This window comes from Thunnus thynnus, chromosome 19 (assembly GCF_963924715.1).
Source record: "Thunnus thynnus chromosome 19, fThuThy2.1, whole genome shotgun sequence".
Classification (NCBI taxonomy): Eukaryota; Metazoa; Chordata; class Actinopteri; order Scombriformes; family Scombridae; genus Thunnus; species Thunnus thynnus.
The window spans coordinates 11974781-11994063 of NC_089535.1; the positions used below are offsets into that span (position 1 = coordinate 11974781).

The 19283-nt window shown below is 40.8% G+C and overlaps 1 protein-coding gene across 9 annotated transcripts in view; it reads right to left on the bottom strand.

Moving 5' to 3' along the window:
* The window catches only part of nedd4l (NEDD4 like E3 ubiquitin protein ligase), a 51329-nt gene that overhangs the window by 12663 nt on the left and 19383 nt on the right, over positions 1–19283 (bottom strand). For 2 of the 9 annotated variants that reach the window (XM_067574955.1, XM_067574948.1), the window contains 12 exons: positions 14707–14757; positions 13246–13307; positions 12780–12882; positions 11886–12040; positions 10487–10622; positions 10177–10365; positions 9943–10020; positions 9805–9852; positions 6440–6499; positions 5394–5531; positions 4157–4351; positions 1319–1516 (listed from right to left, as the gene is read on the bottom strand). In XM_067574955.1, coding sequence (XP_067431056.1) covers positions 1319–1516; positions 4157–4351; positions 5394–5531; positions 6440–6499; positions 9805–9852; positions 9943–10020; positions 10177–10365; positions 10487–10622; positions 11886–12040; positions 12780–12882; positions 13246–13307; positions 14707–14757 — 1413 coding nt within the window. Of the gene's footprint in view, positions 1–1318; positions 1517–4156; positions 4352–5393; positions 5532–6439; positions 6500–9804; positions 9853–9942; positions 10021–10176; positions 10366–10486; positions 10623–11885; positions 12041–12779; positions 12883–13245; positions 13308–14706; positions 14758–15479; positions 15516–19283 lie in introns of all 9 variants that reach the window. The other 7 variants (XM_067574954.1, XM_067574956.1, XM_067574950.1 and 4 more) reach the window with 7 other exon arrangements.

Here is a 19283-nt window from a genome sequence, read left to right on the forward strand (position 1 = left end):
ACATATTCTCTGGTTTAAGGATAAAAACAGCAACTCTTCGATACAATACGGCTCCCCAAAGGTCACCAAGTCTGAAGAGCTGAATCCTAATAAGGGCTAAAGTAAATGTTACATTGACTTTCACACCACCAGATGTCACTATAAGATCCCGTGTGATCAATGCTAACCACTGGCCTTGATTTTTTGTGTTTTGATAACTTAAAATGTCAAATTATGATCATAATCAAATGTAGAAACAAAAAATATAAACCACTTATCAATTATGCAGCTTCATTCGCTGAAAGCTCATTTAACGGGTCTGCAATTTCCAAGGAAGTTTCCTGGAATGAAATATGTAAATTGGTACTAAATATAGAGAGAACAGAGACAAAGGTCTCAGACAGTTATCTCAGTTTAGTTAGCTGTGTCGTGTTTCCACACATTCTCGAGGAAGTTCCTCGGAAATTTAAACCCAACTGAAAGCTCATTCATTATTAATTTATTATTGGAAACTTTATATTTCTTCATTTATATTGAACTGTATGCTTGTGGGCAGACCTTGTGCTGCTGTGCAATGACTCTCTAGGTTATGCAAGCAATTCACTGAAATTTCTCTCCATTTTAGTATATATCTATAATTAGTACCAACTAACGTTTTTTTCCAGGAAACATACGAGGAAACTAGTGTCCTATTATATGTTATTCTGTTGGGGGTGTGGCTTAAACTCAGGAACAGGATCAATAAACTGATCAGGAAGGCAGGATCCATTATTGGCTTGACCCCTGACTCGCTGGAAGTTATCATGTAGCAAAGAATGGGTAGGAAGCTCGAGAGTGTGATGCAAAATTAGGATCATCCAATGTACTATGCTTCAGCTTCAGGAAGTATTTTGTATCTGCTGTGGCAAAGCTTTTTAATGAACTCTGTTGTTGACTGTCACTGTTGATGATGATGATGATGATCTGATGTTGATGACTAGGGTGGTGGTTGTACTGCGCCTTGTGGTAATGTTGGTGTCCATAAATATGTTGATGTCATATATAACCACTAACATATACTAGTACAGTCACATTGATGTTTACTCTATTTATTATGGTGCTGTGCTCTCTCTCTGCCTTTAGATGTGTATCCCTTTTTCCTATTGTCCTACAGTTGTCTGTCCTATATGCATGGTAGCACTCAGTTTCCCTCCGGGGGATTAATTAAGTATTTTGTATTGTATCATAAATGACAGACCTGTGAAATAAGTCATTATCCTTCATTAATATTTCAAAGATCATCTTCTTGCCTTAAGTAACACCAAATTGCTGAGTCTGTTACCACAGCATGCTTACTCACCCAGGTGGTGTTTCTGCTGTTGTGGTCGATGAAGAAAGGCCGTCCGTTGGGGGCTATCCTCATCTCCCAGCCTGGCGGCAGGAAGCTCTGCTGTGCCTTGTGCTGTGACTTGGGGGAACTGTAGGGGGACGGTTGGGGAGACTGCGGGTTGGAGAACGTGTCCTTCACAGCCCTCCGCACCTGGATGTTGTTAGCTCCCTGGAACCGAAATGGGAAAGAAGAAGTGTAATATTATCAGTCCCGCTACACTAAATGGAGAGGATGAGGAGACTAAAAGATTAAAAATTAAAGTTGTAACTGGATATGAATGACTGACAGCTTGAAACAAATCATCACTGGTCCCTTAACCCACAGTGGAAAATAACATAGACAGACACCGAGCCTGGGGGTAAATTATTTGGATTCCTATGTAAAGAAGGAGGGAACTAATAAATAACCATGCCATGTACTCCATAGACATGTCAAGCTGTCAATCAAAATGTCAACAGAAATGCACTTGTTAAATTTGACAGATTTCAGCTTTTACTGATTTCCTGGATATTACCTCTGAGGCTTCTCTGTAGAATTTCACTCCTTCATAGATTCTTGGATAATGTAAAAGCCCCCCCCCCCCCCCCCCCCCAAAAAAAAATTTAAAATAACATTTCAACCTACCAGAAGTCTTTGTTTATCTAATTCTGGTAACCTAAGAAAGATGTGAACCTCAGTCAAGGCTAACAGAAAAATTGATCTTCACTTGATGCTACTCCGGACACCACATATCTAGAGAAAATCTACCATTTCTGGGATCTTAAAAGCTTATTAGCAACATTAACGAGATTAAAGTTCCGAGGGCTAATAAATGTTCCTGCGTCACATTATTCTTCTGACAGTGTTTATCACAGACTGATCTGATTTTTAACAAGAGAAAGAACTGCATTAATTAATCCACAGACCTCTCAACCCTCCTCTAGATGTTGTAATTACCTTCTGCAGTGAGTATTTTACTTCCTTTAACTTCCACAATGTCAAATTATCACACAGACACGTGCACACACAAACGTTAATTAAACCTCCATCAGGTCTTCTCCCTTGCTATTAGCATAGAATCTTCACCAACGAGTCAAGCCATTAAATGCAGTAGTAGGTCGAAAAAAGATCATGTATTCTTAGATTCAATGTGTTGATCTTAATTAGCCGAGTTTGTGTCATATATTTATAGCTACGCTGCATAATTAAACACTTGAGCTAAATATATTTTAAATGTGCACAGAAGATAAACGACTAAATCAAAAGTTTTACAAGTTTTCTAGAGTGTCAGACAATCAGCTGCTTCAAGCTGCGATAACAAGTGCATGTGCACACACAAAGCTACCTGATGGACCTGAAGTCCTCCACTGAAAAGGGAACAGTATCATGCACATTTTCAGTTCTACATTTATATTCTGGTGCTCTACTGAAATATCTTTGCACAATCTACAGTTCAAAAAAACTCTTTATTTATCTCATATCAACCCTTTATGCAGGCCCTCAGTTCAGCCTCTGTCTGAAACAGGCTGTTTTAGTTCCTGTCTCTTTAAGGCCCGCCTCCATGTAAGCCCACTCTGTTCTGATTGGTTAGCTCCCAGTAGCTGCCCCTCAGCAGACAGACCACCAACTCCAGAAGCTATGTGACTCAACAGTAGTAGTAGGATTTTACTTCTTTTTCTCGTTCTTTACTCGAGATGGACAAGTTTCAAATGCATCCATACATGTTAGAGCCCGCTTTGATCCGAAATATGCAAGCGGATGATGTGAACAACCTTAGCAACAAAGACTACGGAAGTCTTCACACAAGTACTGTACATTTTATTTATGAAGTCAAGAAAAGATGGCTTCATAAATAAATGTTCAGTACTTGTGTCTCTTCAAAAATTCTAAAATGTTCCTTTAAAAAAGGCATTCATGTCTATTCATCATCTATGTCTTACAAATTAATCTTCAAATGCTAACCAGGAGGAAACAATAAAATGTTCATTTTCACTTGTGGTTGCCTTTGTGTTACTAAAATGACCTCTGGATTTAATTACACTCAGTTTCCAAGATCAATATCATTGATTTGGCTGTCCCAGGGTTTGGTTTAGCAAATGACAACAATCATTTGGGACCTGTGATCAATTTAAATAATTTATCAGTTTTACTCATCCAGTGGTAACTAAATCTACCATCTTGGATTTACTGCACCAGCTTTATCCTGTTACTGTTATTGCTTTAAAACACTGTGCTGCAGAACAAAATGCTGACAGTGCCAAGAGTGCTGAGTGTTCACAAAAAAAATCATCATCATCATCATGATCACCAAAGCCGGGGTAAAGCTTGGACCATTTCATGTGACTAATCATTGTATAACAGCGTAGTCATCAGCTCAATATCCATTCAAGATGAAAGAAGGCGCAGTATGAAGAAAGAAAAGCATCGTCAATGGAGAGAAGGAAATAACAGATGAGAAGAAAAGACCGGATTAAATGACGAGATTAACATTTCCATAGGTTTGGCAAAGATGGAAGGAGAGAAAAGCAGCATCAAGACAGACTTAACCTAAAAGAAGGAGAAGTAACAGAAGAAAGGTGTGGTATTAAACAAGGAAATTGAGGATTGACTGATGCACAAAGGCGAATAAATAGAATCCAGCTGAGGATCGTGATTTGGTCATCTTCTAAGGGATGGAAATGCTGGTGCAATGAAGGATTGCATGAAAAGAAAGTGGAAAGGTATACACTGGAGAAAAGAGGAAACAGAAATAAGAAGTCCTTAGGTAGTGAAAAAAGGAAACGGATATGGGTATGGTGGAGCGGGACCGTGCGGGTGGCTAATTCTCACCTCCAAGGGGGTGGAAAGGGTGACAGTAGGGGAGCTGAGGCTACGAGGTCGTCGGACTTGGGGCTCATGGAGGTGGTTGCTGGAAGCATTGGAAGAGGAGGAGGGGGTGGATGCGGGTGGCAGGGCCGAGGCTCCTCCTGATGCTGCTGCTGCTGCTGCTGCTGCTGCTGAGGTGCTGGCTCCGTCTTCAGTCAGCTGTCAGTGAGAATAGCACTTTTGAGGTTAAGTTGGGTTGGAATAAGGCAAGCAATGCTGGTTTGTGAAAACAAAACTTGTCCCCATCATAAGCCATGCTGTCTGCACCGGAAAGGTCTGGATGCAAGCTTTTCTCTCAGTTCCTAAAATGTCAAAAGCGTGGGTCATACAGGCCCAAGGCAACATTTATATCACATAAAATATAATTATTAATGATTATGATTATGCATCTGACTAGAAAAAAAGGGACAAAGGCTTGGGATCAATGTCATAAAGTAGTGGAAAAATGAAAGTTAATGTTACTTCCAACCCTAATCCAAGTGGCAGGCACAATGGGTAAACCCACATTTACAGAGGGCTACAACTATGCACCAAAGATAAAGCAATGCCATGCTTGTTTTTTTTTTAATTCAATTGTTATGTAAATCATTTGGCAGGTTCCTCTCCTTCTGAGTAATAGTGAAAACAGATGAGAACCAGAGAATGAGCAGACTACGTGATGACAGACAACAGATGAACAGTTATAACCGGCGGTGTTCGGAAAAAAAAGCAAAAATAAAAAGGTGGATTTCAAAGAGAGACACGAGCATTAAAAACATACACCCAGTCCCATGTACTGTTGCAGTCTCGCTCCCTGCTCAGGCTATGTGGAGCTGCCTCACTCGCAGACAGAAAGACATGGGAAGACAAGTGGAAAAACAGGGTAGAAATGAGAAAAGGGAAGGAAAAGTGGTGGTTGCAATTCCATGCCAGGGTTTAGAAAAGGCGTGACCAGTACAACGTTGCACTTCAATCCAGAGTATCAAACAAAATGCTAGACAAGAGAAGGAAGGCGTACAATAAAGTGGGACAGAATAGGAACAGAGAGAAGGACAGAAAAAGAGGTTGCAAAGTCTCTTTCCATCAATCTTTATGGCTACACAGAGGAGAAACACAGGGGGAATAGAGGAGGAGGTCCAACACATAGGCCAAGGCCATGACGTGGAGGGCCAAGGTAAGTCCAGTCCCATGCACTGAGTCCAGCCTTCCAGACCTGCTGTACCTGCACAATTGGCCTAGTCCAGGTAGTGGTGCGGTTGTTATGGTTGACGTAATAAGTTCTTCCCTTGCCGTCCTTCCTCTCTTCCCATCCAGGGGGCAGGCCAGGGGTGGTCAAGGTGTAAGCAGTCGCTGAGGGAGACTGGCCAAGTGTAGAGAGAGAGCAAAGCAAAGACAACTTATCAGTACAGGCTGATATGCTTTTGGACATGAGGAGGGAATCTTTTAATATTTTTAAAATGTCTGTTAGTGGCACAGAAAGGGACACAAATTACCACCTGTGCAAGTGCAAAGTCAAGTTGTCCAACATACCACATATTTTTCTCAACATCTACAAACAACACAATCATTTTCTCCATTTCATCTGCGAAAGTGCAGCAAAAGTGGGTGAAAGTGTATAAAGTGAACCTTGAAACACAAAACACAATGAAACAGAGAGGAGAACTAAAATAAACACTGCATGGGGAAATGTAGTGGATCATTACTTCTTTTCTGAGTGAGCTATTAACCATTTTCAGCATGAAGGTTACTGAAATAGTCAACCACATGATCACAACATTAACATGATATCCTCCCAAGTACTGTGGTGTTATTCTAGGTATCTGCAACGATAGCACCCTCGGACATTGGATACATTTTATAAAACTGCTTTACGGCTTGTTATGAACCACTGATCAGTAGCATTACTTAATACTGACCACCAGGTTGCCAGTTCTTGATCAAGACACACATACATACACATACATACCACTGTGTACCACATACACAGCAACTTTGGGAGAACTGCTGATCTAAATAAGCACTTGAGCACATCTGATAGGGATCTGCCAAAAACTACCACAAATAAAAAAGGATAACTCCTTAAAAAAAAAAAAAAAACAGTATAAATGACTGAAGGCCTTTGTGTGGTTTTCAACTAAAGTGGGTGTTTTTATGGAAATGATTCACAAAACTAGTCAAGGGACAAATATAGCCCATCCTATGTGGTGTCTGGGAAATACGAGGTGTACGACTGATAGGGTTTATACTGTATATAAACTGAGATATTACCATAGGCTCCTCACCACCTGAGACTGTTTGAGCTCTCGTTCTCCTGGTCTGGGAACTCTGCTGGTGGTAGACAACAGGGGAAGATGGTCTTTAGTTCACAGTATGTTATGATTTCATTGCCATGGTGGAAGAAATGGGGCAAGGGAGAGCATTTGGGCAACAGTGAAGGTTGAGTGAAGAAAAACTGAATGGACAAAGGGGGCAATTTATTCTCAAAGGAGGTGAGGAGTGACAGAGAGGGAGGAGATTCCTGTGATTATGGTCCATGGTGGGAAAGTGTGGTAGCTGTGAATATAGAAAAAAAAAAAAAAACAGAGAACACCCACTGAAGCATATAAGCTGTGAAGTTGACGTGCAGCAGGAAGGAGTACAATTTATTTGGAAAGTAACTGCAGTTGTGATTGGTTGACTTGATGTAGGTTAAGTAAAAGTTTCAGCAGTGTGTTGTCAGTAAATTTGAGTGAAGTAAATCAACTTTAATATTGAGACAGACAAAGAAAAAAATCAAGACAGGCTGAGCCGCAGAATTTATCAGGCATTTCCCTGTTGGAGGGAAGAGACAGATTCTTTTCCATGAACTGTAAAGTTATTCCCTCACCAATGCAGCATCTTTAATCTCAACCCAAGTAGAAAATGATGTTCAAGCTACAGTAATGCCAGTCAGAGAAAACAGTTCTTCTTTGTCCTAAAAATGTTAGAGCGGTGAAAGTGAATTATTGTGCTGAAGTTTGCAGAGAGTTCACAAGAGAAGTTCGAATCTCGGACATGAACTGTAAGAACATTATCAAATGCAGAAAAAATAAGAATAGAGATTGAAGTTTCATCCAAGCAACCCATGAGACATGTCGTAAATACAACAATATCAGTGCAGCTCAGCTGGCAGTCCTTTTGAATAGGCAGAAAAACCTCCAGTACATGTCTTTGTAAACTACATATAACCTGGAAGTCAGTTAGCAATCTGATTTACACTTCCACCTCTATAAAAAGTAAACAGCCCTGTAACTACAGTAAAGAATGACCCAACCATATGAGAAAGCAAAAACCTGCAACCTACTTTCAAGGTTAAACTTGAAAGTATAAACTTTTACATAGAAATGAATGTCAATTACATTCAAGCCCTTGCCAAACAAGTTCACACAATGCTGATAAGGCCTATCATGTTGGATGCGACATTCCAATGCTGGCCGTTTGACCGTCAATCATTCAGCTTTTCTAGACTTCCGAGATGTTATCGGACCAAATGGATCAAATTCTGATAGTGAAACGAGTTATTTCGGGGAGGTCGTGTGACACTCAAAACAATTTTTCCACTGTTTTACAGCCGCAACAGTAGGTTACGGCAAGTGGTGTACTGCCCATCGGGCATAGTGGGGAAAAAATCCCAGTGGGCCACTGGACCTTCAAAAAAATACATTTTTGGGCCAGTGGACCGTAAAAATATATCTGTTTTTACCGGCCCTATCTGTGTGTCTGTCGTTTGGGGTGCGCATGAGAGTATGCTGCATACCTGTGTCAGGCAATCACAGCTGAGCGCCTCCCTTTACTCTCGCTGCCAGAAGGGGGAGACAAAAGTCCCGCACTCCAACTTTAAATTACTTCTAATTGTGAGTCAAGGCTACCTTTATCCAAGAGGCAATTGCAAATGCATCAGTTGATATAAACAACACAGAGGAAGGAACTGTTTAAGAGGAACAATAGAGTTCCCTAGGTTATCGTGATTTGAAAATGCTCTTTCCTGAGGGAAAGTTACTTTAAACTCTAATAATATAACAGTACAAACTACCAAACACACACACACAATTGCTCACTACACCCGGAGGAAATAAATCCAGGATAGGCAGCAAACACATGCGGTTTATATTTCCCCTCTGAAGGCTTCTTAATAAGCCTAATGTTGTTCAGTCCTGAGAGACTTGTCATTCAAGTGAAAGGCTGACATCAGCACCTGTACTTTTCCTTGGCGCGACAATGCCAAGCTCACTGCTGTGACTCAGCTGTGTGACAAACATCTGATTCAGATCTTGTGACAGTTTGCTGAGCTGAATCTCCATTGATGCTATGACTCAGGACTCTCTGAGGAATGTTTGAGCTGATGTAGCGCTATCCTTAAAGGGGACCTATTATGCTCATTTCCAACTCTTTATTTTTATTCTGGGATTCCCCTAGAGTAGCTTAAACTTAAACTCCTTATTTATCTTATACTGGCACTTTAAGGAGCCCCTCAGTTCAGCTTCTGTCTCTTAACAGGCAGTCTTAGCTCCTGTCTCTTTAAGGCCCCCCTCCCAATGAGCCCACTCTGTTCTGATTGGCCAGCTTTCCAGAATGGCAGCTGTATCAGAGTCATGTTAAGTTACTGCTGATGCAAACCTAACATTTCTTGCTTTATTGCTTCATATCAAACCTACCATTATGAAACATGTTCCTCAACGAATTAACTGAGCTTTGTTAGCGGTGCTAAGAACCAGTCCACACAACAAGATATGGGCATATTTAGAGCTATTCGTTCAGCAGATCAGTTAGAAATAATGCAAGGACGAATAGTACAAGCAGAAACAGCCACAGTGAGATGTTTGATGAAGAGCCGCAGATAACCAGCACACCTCCAACAGGTAAACAAGTTATCTTATTTTGCCGTGCTGTGTAATGGAAAAACACTCACAGCATGCCAGCTCGACTCAAGTCATGGCTCGCCGTGACTGCCCCCAAAACAATGGAAAAATGCCATAATGTTAGCAGAGTGGAGCAGTGAACTCACGCCCTGTGCATGGAGCAGATGACCATATAAAAGAAATCCATCACAAGCTGACAACAGCTCACGCTGAAAGTAGAAAAAAACTGTTGGAAGCCGAGTGTTCAGAGCAGTCTGAAGCCAGTGCTTTTTGCTCACAGGGATTACCTCTACATACATTTACCTCATTATTTGACACGTTGGCCACATTTGATATGAACAATTGACATTGCAATATTATATATATGATTGAAAATAAGGAAAAGCATAATAGGTCCCCTTTAATCTTATTTCCCTGCCAATGGTTTCTATTGAAATGGTCATTCTGCCGGCACACAGCTTTGGAGCCAACGTTTTTCTTATACGTCAAACTTGGCTGCGAGTGAATCACAAAGAGCAGAGAGTAGTAGTGGGAGGAAGAGGTGTGGTAATCCTACAGAGGCAAGATGAAAGGAACCAACACTAAAATCAAAGTATAGAGAGCAGGAAGGAAAGGTGAGGGAGTAGCAGCACCTGCCAAGTACGGACAAGTGGAAATTTTAAAAGCAAGGAGGAGCAGAAAAGGTGATTTTAATGTGTGATACACCCACAGCTCTGAGACATGCCAATGTAGAGGAGGTAAATGAAATAACAATACCTGCCTGCTTAAGGCATTCAGAGAACAAAGAAGAGGATGTTCACTACGCTAGAAGTAACGTAACAAGGAAAGGGAGGAAGTTAAAGAAGGAGAACAGGATGGAGGAAAATGTGGGGGGGGGGGGTTAAAAATATGTACCGTAAGAGGAGGAGCCTGGGTCTGATCACTGACGCCATCCGTCATACTGGAGGAACGGAGTCTGTTTGACATTTGGCCCTGTAAAAAAAAAGGAGGCAGGGAAAGAAGAAAAAGCTTTATTGCTAGCAGCACTACAACACAAAATTCCCATTTAAGACCTGCCTGGAAATCAATATGACTATCCTACATTTACACAATAAAATAATCTAAATGTGGAGCAGTTATAGATCTTACCAGAGCAGAGCTGGGCCCTGGAACTTCGCCATTAGTATCGGGGGTGAGTGACAGCCTCAGATTCAAATCTTCGGAGAACTCCTGGGTGACAGGTGTCAGCGGGTGTTGTGGGGTCATGACGGAGGAGGGGCCAGGCAGTGACTGGTCCAAGCTGTCATTAGGATCCTCCTCTGTGATGAGTTCCCAGGACTACAGAGGCAACAAGGAGACCCAATCATGATAAAATAATGATATTTTTGTGACTTTATCACTTGAGACAGCTGTGACTCAGTGTGTGTGTTTAGTATATGCATGTAATCGTCTCTCTCACATTGTCAATGTCCCTGGGCTCCAGGTGCTCGTTCTCTAGGTCTTCACTGATGTGGCGTCTTGAACGGAAAACGCGGTGCGCTTCCTGATGGATCTGCCTCTGTTGATTGTCACTCTCTGTCTCTGAAATCACATCCCTGAGAGAGAGGAGGTGATTTCAAACAAAAGCAAGTGTTATTAAGTCACAATATTACTGCCAAGAAGTAGTCATGAAACATTAGATTAAGTCAGTTTTACCGCTATGTAAATGAAAACCAAGATGCATTGGATAGCTAAGGTAGTATAGTTAAATTTAAGGTTGGAATAATAACAATGGCTAAAATCTGTTTCTGTTAATATTGCCAGATTTAGCTAATTTCAGCCTATGTCTATTGCTCATCTTGCTGACTTGCACAGGCTCATTTTGAACAGTGTTGGGCAAGTACTCATTGAAAAAGTAATGATATTACTTTACTTATTATTCAGCAACAAAAGTAGCATGTTATATTACTCATTACTTTACATTTGTTACTCAACTGTTGGCTCCATCAAAGTTGACTTTAAACAACTCAAAATCCTCCACACACACACACACAGCATCTTTTGTATTTAACATTTAGAAATAGAAAATGAGGTGTTTGTGGTTTAACAAGTAGGCATGAAACACTTGGACAGTGGAAGAAGTCCCAACCTCAGCTTCACGACTGACACACCCACCAACTCTGAACTAAACCATCAGGTGACTCGTGAATGTAGGCGTACCTGTGGCTAATCTTAGCAAGCCGGCTAAGCTACAACACAACGTTGGAATTACCACAAGTCACATTTCTCCTCCTCCAGAGCGTCTGTCAGCTGGTTGCAGAGACCACACTGATATCAACAATCCATTAATCCCAGTAAGACAGTGAGCACACAGACCCCCAAGTGTAAAAGTAATGGAGCATTACTGGGATTAGTAACTGTAATTTAATTACTGAATTTCAAAGTAATCCTTACACTACTTATTAATGAAAAAAGTAATAATATTACTGTATTGTGTTACTGCAACACTGATTCTGAATGAGCCAAAGTGAATTTGAGAAAATAATAAGGATATATAATATCTCTGGCTTTAATTTAGTCTTTAATTTAATATCTCTAGCTCTACTTATCCAACCCACTGATGTGTCTCACCTACCCTCTTTTCTTTAAGATAGTGACTAGAGTAAAACTAAAATTATTCTGCAAATATTGTAGGCATGTCAGCCGAGAACCTGACTAATATGTGAGTTTAATAGTCAACCTGTGTAATAAAATGTACACTTTAAAATTGACTGTTTAGGTCTATTGTACAGTTTTTGTGCTGAACTAAGGTTTTCTACTGAAACTGATGTAAAAATATACTTTAAACCTAAAGACATAAGAAGGGAGATAAGGCGTACATGTTGGAGGGCCGTTTCCACTGTGTAGAGCGGTTGTTGTGGTTGACAAAGTAGGTGCGTCCCAGGTTGTCCACCTTCTCTTCCCAGCCTGGGGGCAATGGTGGCAGCAGCTGCTGGGGTCGCTGAGACCCTGAGTCTGCATTCTCATCCCATCCCTGAAAGCGAAAATTCAGATTTTTTTTCTCTCTGATAATGAAATTGACATTAAGTTCATGAGTCAACCTGCTGTAATACATTTCCTTTTGCTAGTCAGTGCACAGAGGTGAAAAAAAAAAGATTGAGAATGAGGGACAGTGAGAATATGAAGTGATGGGAAGTGAGCAGAGTGACATTTCCATTTTTGTATTTTTTCTGCAAATGTCACCTTAACTGTGAATCCTTTCACTGTCTGTATAGCACCTATCACGCGATCTAGCACTCTATTACTTATACATACACATCCAATCTTGTGGAGTCTGCAAGAAAATTCACACTTCAACACATACACATGTGAGAACACACAGAAAGTAAAAGAGGAGAAGCTCCTATTTCTCAAAATAAGGAGCACTATTGTACAGTAAATGGTTTTTCCAGAACCTGACCTGGAAAAGACTCCCACCAGATTCTGGCAGCAAGATGCTGTCGGAATTCTTAGAAAATAGAATAAAAAGAAGAGTGATCCTCTCTCCTCTCACTCTTAGCAAAAACCACTCTCACATTTCTACTGGTTCCTAAGTGGGACGCTCTCTTTCATCTTTAAGCTTAGAACTATGTTTTCTTAATGTGGAAGGAAAGAATAAAACTAGAATGTGGTTTGGCTTCAGGTCATTATGAACAAGACTGTCAAAAAGGATGCCTTAGGTAATGCTTAGTCAGCAGTTAAAACTAACTCAACAATAGTGGCCAAGACCTTACCTCAGCCTCCTCCCTCATCTCTCCAGCTTCCTCCTCATGTCCTCCTTGTTTGGGCAGATAGGCCATCTTCAGACGCAGGTAACCCTTCACCCTGGACTTGTGACTGGAGAGATAACATCAGCAGAAACGGACCCACATTAAAACAGTACATTAAAACCAGGTGGCCTGTGTCTTCAGAGTCCTTAGTAGGCTAATGCTTATAAATGGAAGGGAGTTTCCAAACTGCCTCTTAGCACCAGATGGTTTTTCACCTTCAGTGTACGACTGACCCCAAAATGACACCAGTCTACATAGTGTTGCAAGCCATGATTTAAGTTACTGTGAGTTATAATAATAGTTGTCAGTGTCTATCTTCTTGCTAATGGGGGCAAATCAGACACAATTTAACCTTAGAACTCACTTTACTGATATCTATTGTCACTGTTTACTTGTCACGTCCTGTTTGTTACTTCCGAAAGAAACTGACCTTCTGGGCCGTAGGAGGAAGTCTTTAAATGTGTAAGGACGCTCCATGGCAGGGTCCTCCGTCTGCAAATTAAGAGGAGATATTTGTTGACGGCAATCAATTGTACACAAAAGCAAATACACATGTCAGATGGTATCAAAATATCACTCATGAGTTTACAGCACAGCAACAGTCCTCTGCACAGCCACCCCAGGATCATTATGCAATCCTGAGCTTCTCCTGTTACATATTGAACAGCAGAAAAGGTCTTTTGTAATTCACAGCAATCTCCCACTGCTCTCTGGAAGGGCCAAACCAGTCCACACTGGCTGCTCACCACATAAGGCTCTGTAACGTACCACTGGATCAGACTGTCAGTTTCCATATCTCAAGAGCGATCTCAAACACAGGTTTGTTTAAAAAAAAAAAAAAAAAAATTAAGACATGATGAAGTTGCTGGAGCCAAACTGTCCTTGAGATCTTAGATATTAAGAATTGCTATTAGGTTTTATAACTTGTACATCAGCATCAGGTTCATGAAACTGTGTTTGGCTACTAGATTGCTTGAGATGAGTCAGAATTGCTGACCTGATTCATAAAAAGTAAAAGAACAGTAGCTACGAGAAACGTAGAATAAGCTGATGACTAAAGTAATGTCCAGTAACTGTGAATAAGACTGTAGTCATGCACAAAACACACATCACACCATCTACAAGAGCAAATGAATAGCTTATTCAAGCTCTGTCAATTTGTTTAATGACTAAAATAAGATTTTCAGCATTTGCTGCATCAGGACACAACATCCTCTACCCTGTCCACTCACTTCACCTCTCGAGATGACTCAGCTGCAGCTTTTATCTGCTACTAATTCTCTGGGCCTATGGGAGCCAAACAGGACATTAATAATTAACCCTCGCACCTTTTACTGATAAGCTTTTAAGGTTCACAACTTAGACAGAACTTCAAAGAGCCACAACCACAGTTTTCAACTGAACGAAGGAGCTGCTGCTTCAGAATGAGCTTTAGGTCCCGTTCATTTACGTCAAATCTATAACATAAATATTCCCAAGCAGCACACACTGGTTCTGTATGTTGTTGTTTTTTAAATCTGTTATTTCACAGAAGTCAACAGTTTCCAAGCGAGTGTACCTGTGAATATGTGCATTTGACTGGTATGGCTTTTTCCATTAGTTCTGAGGGTAGCCCGCCCTCAGGACACTCACCTCTGTTTATATTGTAGACAGCCCTCGGAGGGCTCAGCTGTTTGATCACAAGACACTACTTGTGTGGCGAGCATTTTCTCACACTCAAGACTGACACACACACACAAACACACTTTTTGTCTGACCTTCACATAGGTTAATCAGGCAGAGGAAATTGAAGATAAAAAACAGCTGAGTATTCAAAACGGTTTAAACTGTCAAACTGGCCACACACACACACACACACACACACACACAGACACAGATGTACATAACTCACCGGCAAATGACTGAGAGGAACATCAACTTGTCCCAGGAAATCATCTCTGGTCTAGGGAAGAAAAACAAAAAGGTCACATTCAGCAGCTTAATTTTAGAAATAACAGGTTTTTGAATGTGTCTGGGGAGAAATTTCCAGCAGGGGAAAAGAGGGGTAAACCACAATTTTGAGGTCAATTATCTAGTGCACCAGAGGACCTGCCAGCATTTTGTGTTTGTCATAAACAGAGAGAAAGAGACAGATTTTCATTTCATGGACAGCTCCATCCAGAAATAACCTCTAGTCTTTTTTATGGACACCTGTGGTGATCTGAAAATCTCAGATGGTTGCAAAATAGTAAATCATGTTTGAGCAATTTCTGCTACATTTTACTAAATTGATCATATCATATTTGCTAATTTGATGTGGCTAATGCGGTGACAGTGCTTTTATCTTCACTACGAATCAGCACAGATCTCTACAGGTGTCCAAGAAAAAAGCTCAGGGTTTATGGACAGGCCTTTGGTATCACTTCATAGGAAAAGAACCCGTGAACCCAGCAAGGAAAAATAACATCCACTGCTACCAGATAGAAGCCACGTTCAGCCAGACACAGGAAGAGGAGGATTGATGTGACAACAGGAAAGAACCAGGGAAGGTTTGTGTTTCAATTTAAAGAGGCCCGTAGATTTGTCCATCCTTTTGCCGTAATTAATGCAGACTGAGAGGAAAATGGGGAGATTGACGGATGATTGAGCTGCACAGCAGCAGCCCCCAGTGGGGGCGATGATTACCTGTCCGAGATGGAAAAGCCCATTCTTGGTAGAGGCCTGTGTGTGGGATACAACTCATTTAGACAACAGGGATTAACTGACAATAATGTCTGTTTGTAGACACTGGTTTAACAGGCAGTGAGTGTTTCTCAGCCTGACATGTGACTCACCTGTGGGTTGTAGGAGACTTAAATGTGTTGAAAATGGGTCAACAATAAAAACAAAGTAATAAGAACCTACCCTCCCAAAAAAAAGAGTGATCCTGCAATCTACTGCACAAGAAGATGTTCAATTATTCTTCAGGTTTTAATCTACAATAAAAGGACATTTAAATGTCATCAGCAGAGAACTTTTTTTAATGTGCTGAAATGTGTGACAAAAAAATAAAACCACTGGCTTAGTACCAATATTTCACACTGATCTAAAGTTGAGGTGTACAGATACCACAATTGCTTATTTTGATCATCAGAAGGAAAAAGAATAAGCAGTGCAGGGAGCGAGTGCACTGGACTCCCACCACAGTTAACAGACCTGGAATTCAATGGTGAAAGGTTACAAATGAGTCACATAAAAACTGTGAGTTATTAATGCACAGGCACGTAAACAGACCCTTGTGAATACATGTGTACTTTCTCTCACACACACACACACACATCCACCCACCTACATTCAAGCACACACACACACACACACACACACACACACACAGTTTAAACTATTTCTTCTTGGAAACCTGGAGCCACTACTTTATAATTTACCGCAGTATCTGTTTTCATTTCCTAAACTGACCAGACAATTCATTTACTGAATGCATAACTCCCAACTAATTCAAAACAGTGAAACGTAAGCTTTATCTGAACTAGGAGGGAGCAACAGAAGCAGCCTAGACCGCAGCACGGTGTCGTATTACACTCTTTCACATGTGTTGATCTGTAACTTCAATGTGAAGTTGTGAAAGACTTTGTTTTGAAAAGCGCTCTATAAATAAAATGTATAATTACACCTAGTGTTGCAAAGAATTCACAAACCAGCCAAGACTCTCAGCACTGATCACTATGAGCATTTATTCTTGACCTCATTTGCTACTATGCTTCAACGTTTAACAATAACGGCTGAGACCTGTAGCTTGTAACCTATGAAACAGCCAGTAGTGATGGCAGTATCCTATGTGACACATGTGCTCTTGGGAGACAAGGCCATTTTTTTTTCTATCCTTAACCGTAACAAGCATTTTAAGCTGCGGGTATGTGTATGCAGTGGGATATAATTGCAGAGTCATCTAAGGGTCACAGTTGAGCCTGCAGCTGCCTCCCAGGGCCAGGTTACACTCAGAGAGGGAGGGTGCCACGAATGACCAAGAGAAGGAGGAGAGACGAAAGGTGAACGAGGCCTGTGGCAGATGAAGTGCTGTAGAGCTAGAAAAGAGTTACAGAATAAACACTTAAAAGGTCAGTCCACCCCCAAAAAAAAAACACTTAAATTGCATTTAGCTGTGGAGACAGTTGGGGTTTTTAATATCCGTCTCGGTGTTTCCGCTGGTAACATTTTGTGGGCCGCCGTAGCAAAAAAAAAAAAAAAAAAAAAAAAGTTCCGCAATGAATCATCTGTAAGGTGGTCGTAAAACTCAGTCCTAGCTGTCTTAAGTCAATGTTTTTCTCGTCTTGACGTTCCAATATAATAAAACTTGTTTAATAACTCCTCAAATACCGCCAACACACACACACGATAGATGATGAATTAACAGTGTTATGAGTCTGTGTTTAATTTGGCATGTATCTGATCCACCAATCAGCATGTATTTTAGTGAAAAGCATAGCACAGCTAACCAACAGAGACTGGTAGCGAAAAATAAAAGCCAAAATGTAAAGTTTGTGCGCAAATACGGTTAATCTTTATGGGTTATATTGATGCTGAATTGACAAGAAGACTGTCGACATATGACACTTTTTATCTTGTGTTTCTAGAGTTATGCGTTATTGCCGACACACGAGGAATTGTCAATATGTCATATTTCTTAAAGGGAGTTTGGTGTAACATTAATATTTTCCCCAGAGAGTGCAGGGAGCTTCAGTTTAATTCAAAGCGATAATTTGTATATTATTCAATATTATATGTGTGTGCGTTTGTGTTACTGACAGTGGCTGATCAGGCTCATTATCAGCTAATTGCACTCAGTTTCTAACGGCAGCATGCAGTAAATGTTTGCCCTTTGCGTGCGTGTTTATTAAACTACCTTCCTAATTAAACCTGATGTGCTTGATGAAAGCTCAGCATTCTTGTTGCCCTGTAGCTTTGCTTTTTATGAGTCACATTAACATTTATTCGTCCAGATAAAAAGCTAATATTTCCCTGTATAATATGACCTCCTCTTTCTGTCAGCTGCTGTGTGTCCACAGTGTTATTTGCTGGTTTTTCACACGTTTTCAGGCCAGTTGGAGGAGTTAAATCTGTGACTTTCTGCCTTTGTATAATTAACCAGGCTGCTGCTGTTTTTACTTTATTTCATGCAGTTTGCAGGATTTCCAAACAGTAATACTCCAACATCTAGCAGCTGAAAGTGCTCTGTTCAGATAGTTAATGGTTGACGGTGGCTTCTGTGGCTAGCTGTTTAATCTGTGTAGCTGTTTCAATGTTATAAAAATACCTCGTTTTTCCCCCACACATCCTGGAAAACCTGGAAATTTAAGGCTTTTTTCAAGTGAAGGCTACGTGTTTTGAAAAACGCTGACCCCCCCCCCCCCAAAAAAAGTTGTTAATAACAGGAACATCAGCGTGTGGTGTTGCTTCTCTTCACAGCTTTTCTTGTTCAGTTATAACTGAATTAATTAATTCATTTTCTTTTTGTTTTTCAGAACAAACCACTGCACACAAAAGGGCAGCTGTGGCCAAAATCAGCCTCTGTTTCTGTTCTATTGTTCAACAGTTTTTCTTCTTGTAAATTTCCACCAGGACCAGGATGGGAAATAATCTCAAAACAAAACTAGTTGTAGTCTTGCAAATAGTGACCCTGCAAGATCCCCAGTCTTTGCAAAATCTTACAGTCTGTGACTAAACTCAGTGACTAATGACACATTGTCTTTATATGTGAGAGGGCGTCAGACTTAAGTCTTTTAAGTCTTTTCAAAAGTCCTCTCGTGTATGGGAGGCATAATCCAAAGCCTTAGTGACTCACCCGGGAAGCCCAATTCCAGCAGGCCGGGAAGTACCCCCCAACCCGGTTCACATTGCCCCCACAGCAAATCTCTTGTTTCACAGGAAACACTGCATATCTGTGATTTCTGTTGCAACCCCAAAACAAAAGGAGGCAAGTACAATTTAATTTGTGGCACACACTGCATTTTAAAAGAAAACAACACAGCAACATGTCTTTCCAGAACCAACATCCGTTACTCTTAGGGACTATTTCATTTCAAGTTCTAATGAAAACTGTGTTCTGTGGGTTTTCCACAGAAACCAGGACTTTGTTTATGGAAGAAATATTTTTCGTTTCTGTGAGAGCAACAAACAAATTTCACTGAACTCCACAGTACTGAGGCGTAGAAATCCGAGAAACATCTTAAAACCTGGACCAAAAAGAAACAAAACTATCAGCACGTCTATATACCACAAGAAGTAACTTGATTTGAGATTTGGGTCGTTTGGATGGACCAACCCTTCATGAGCAAACAGTCATAAGAATTAGAAACGCTACTGTAGCTGCATGAAGAAGTAGTAACAGATCGAGAGTTTATGATATAGGGTTACCTGGAACACATCCAGGCTGGCACTGAGGTGTGAAAAGGCTGTCTCACCTACTCAACAGTCTCTGTGTTGACACAACTGAAT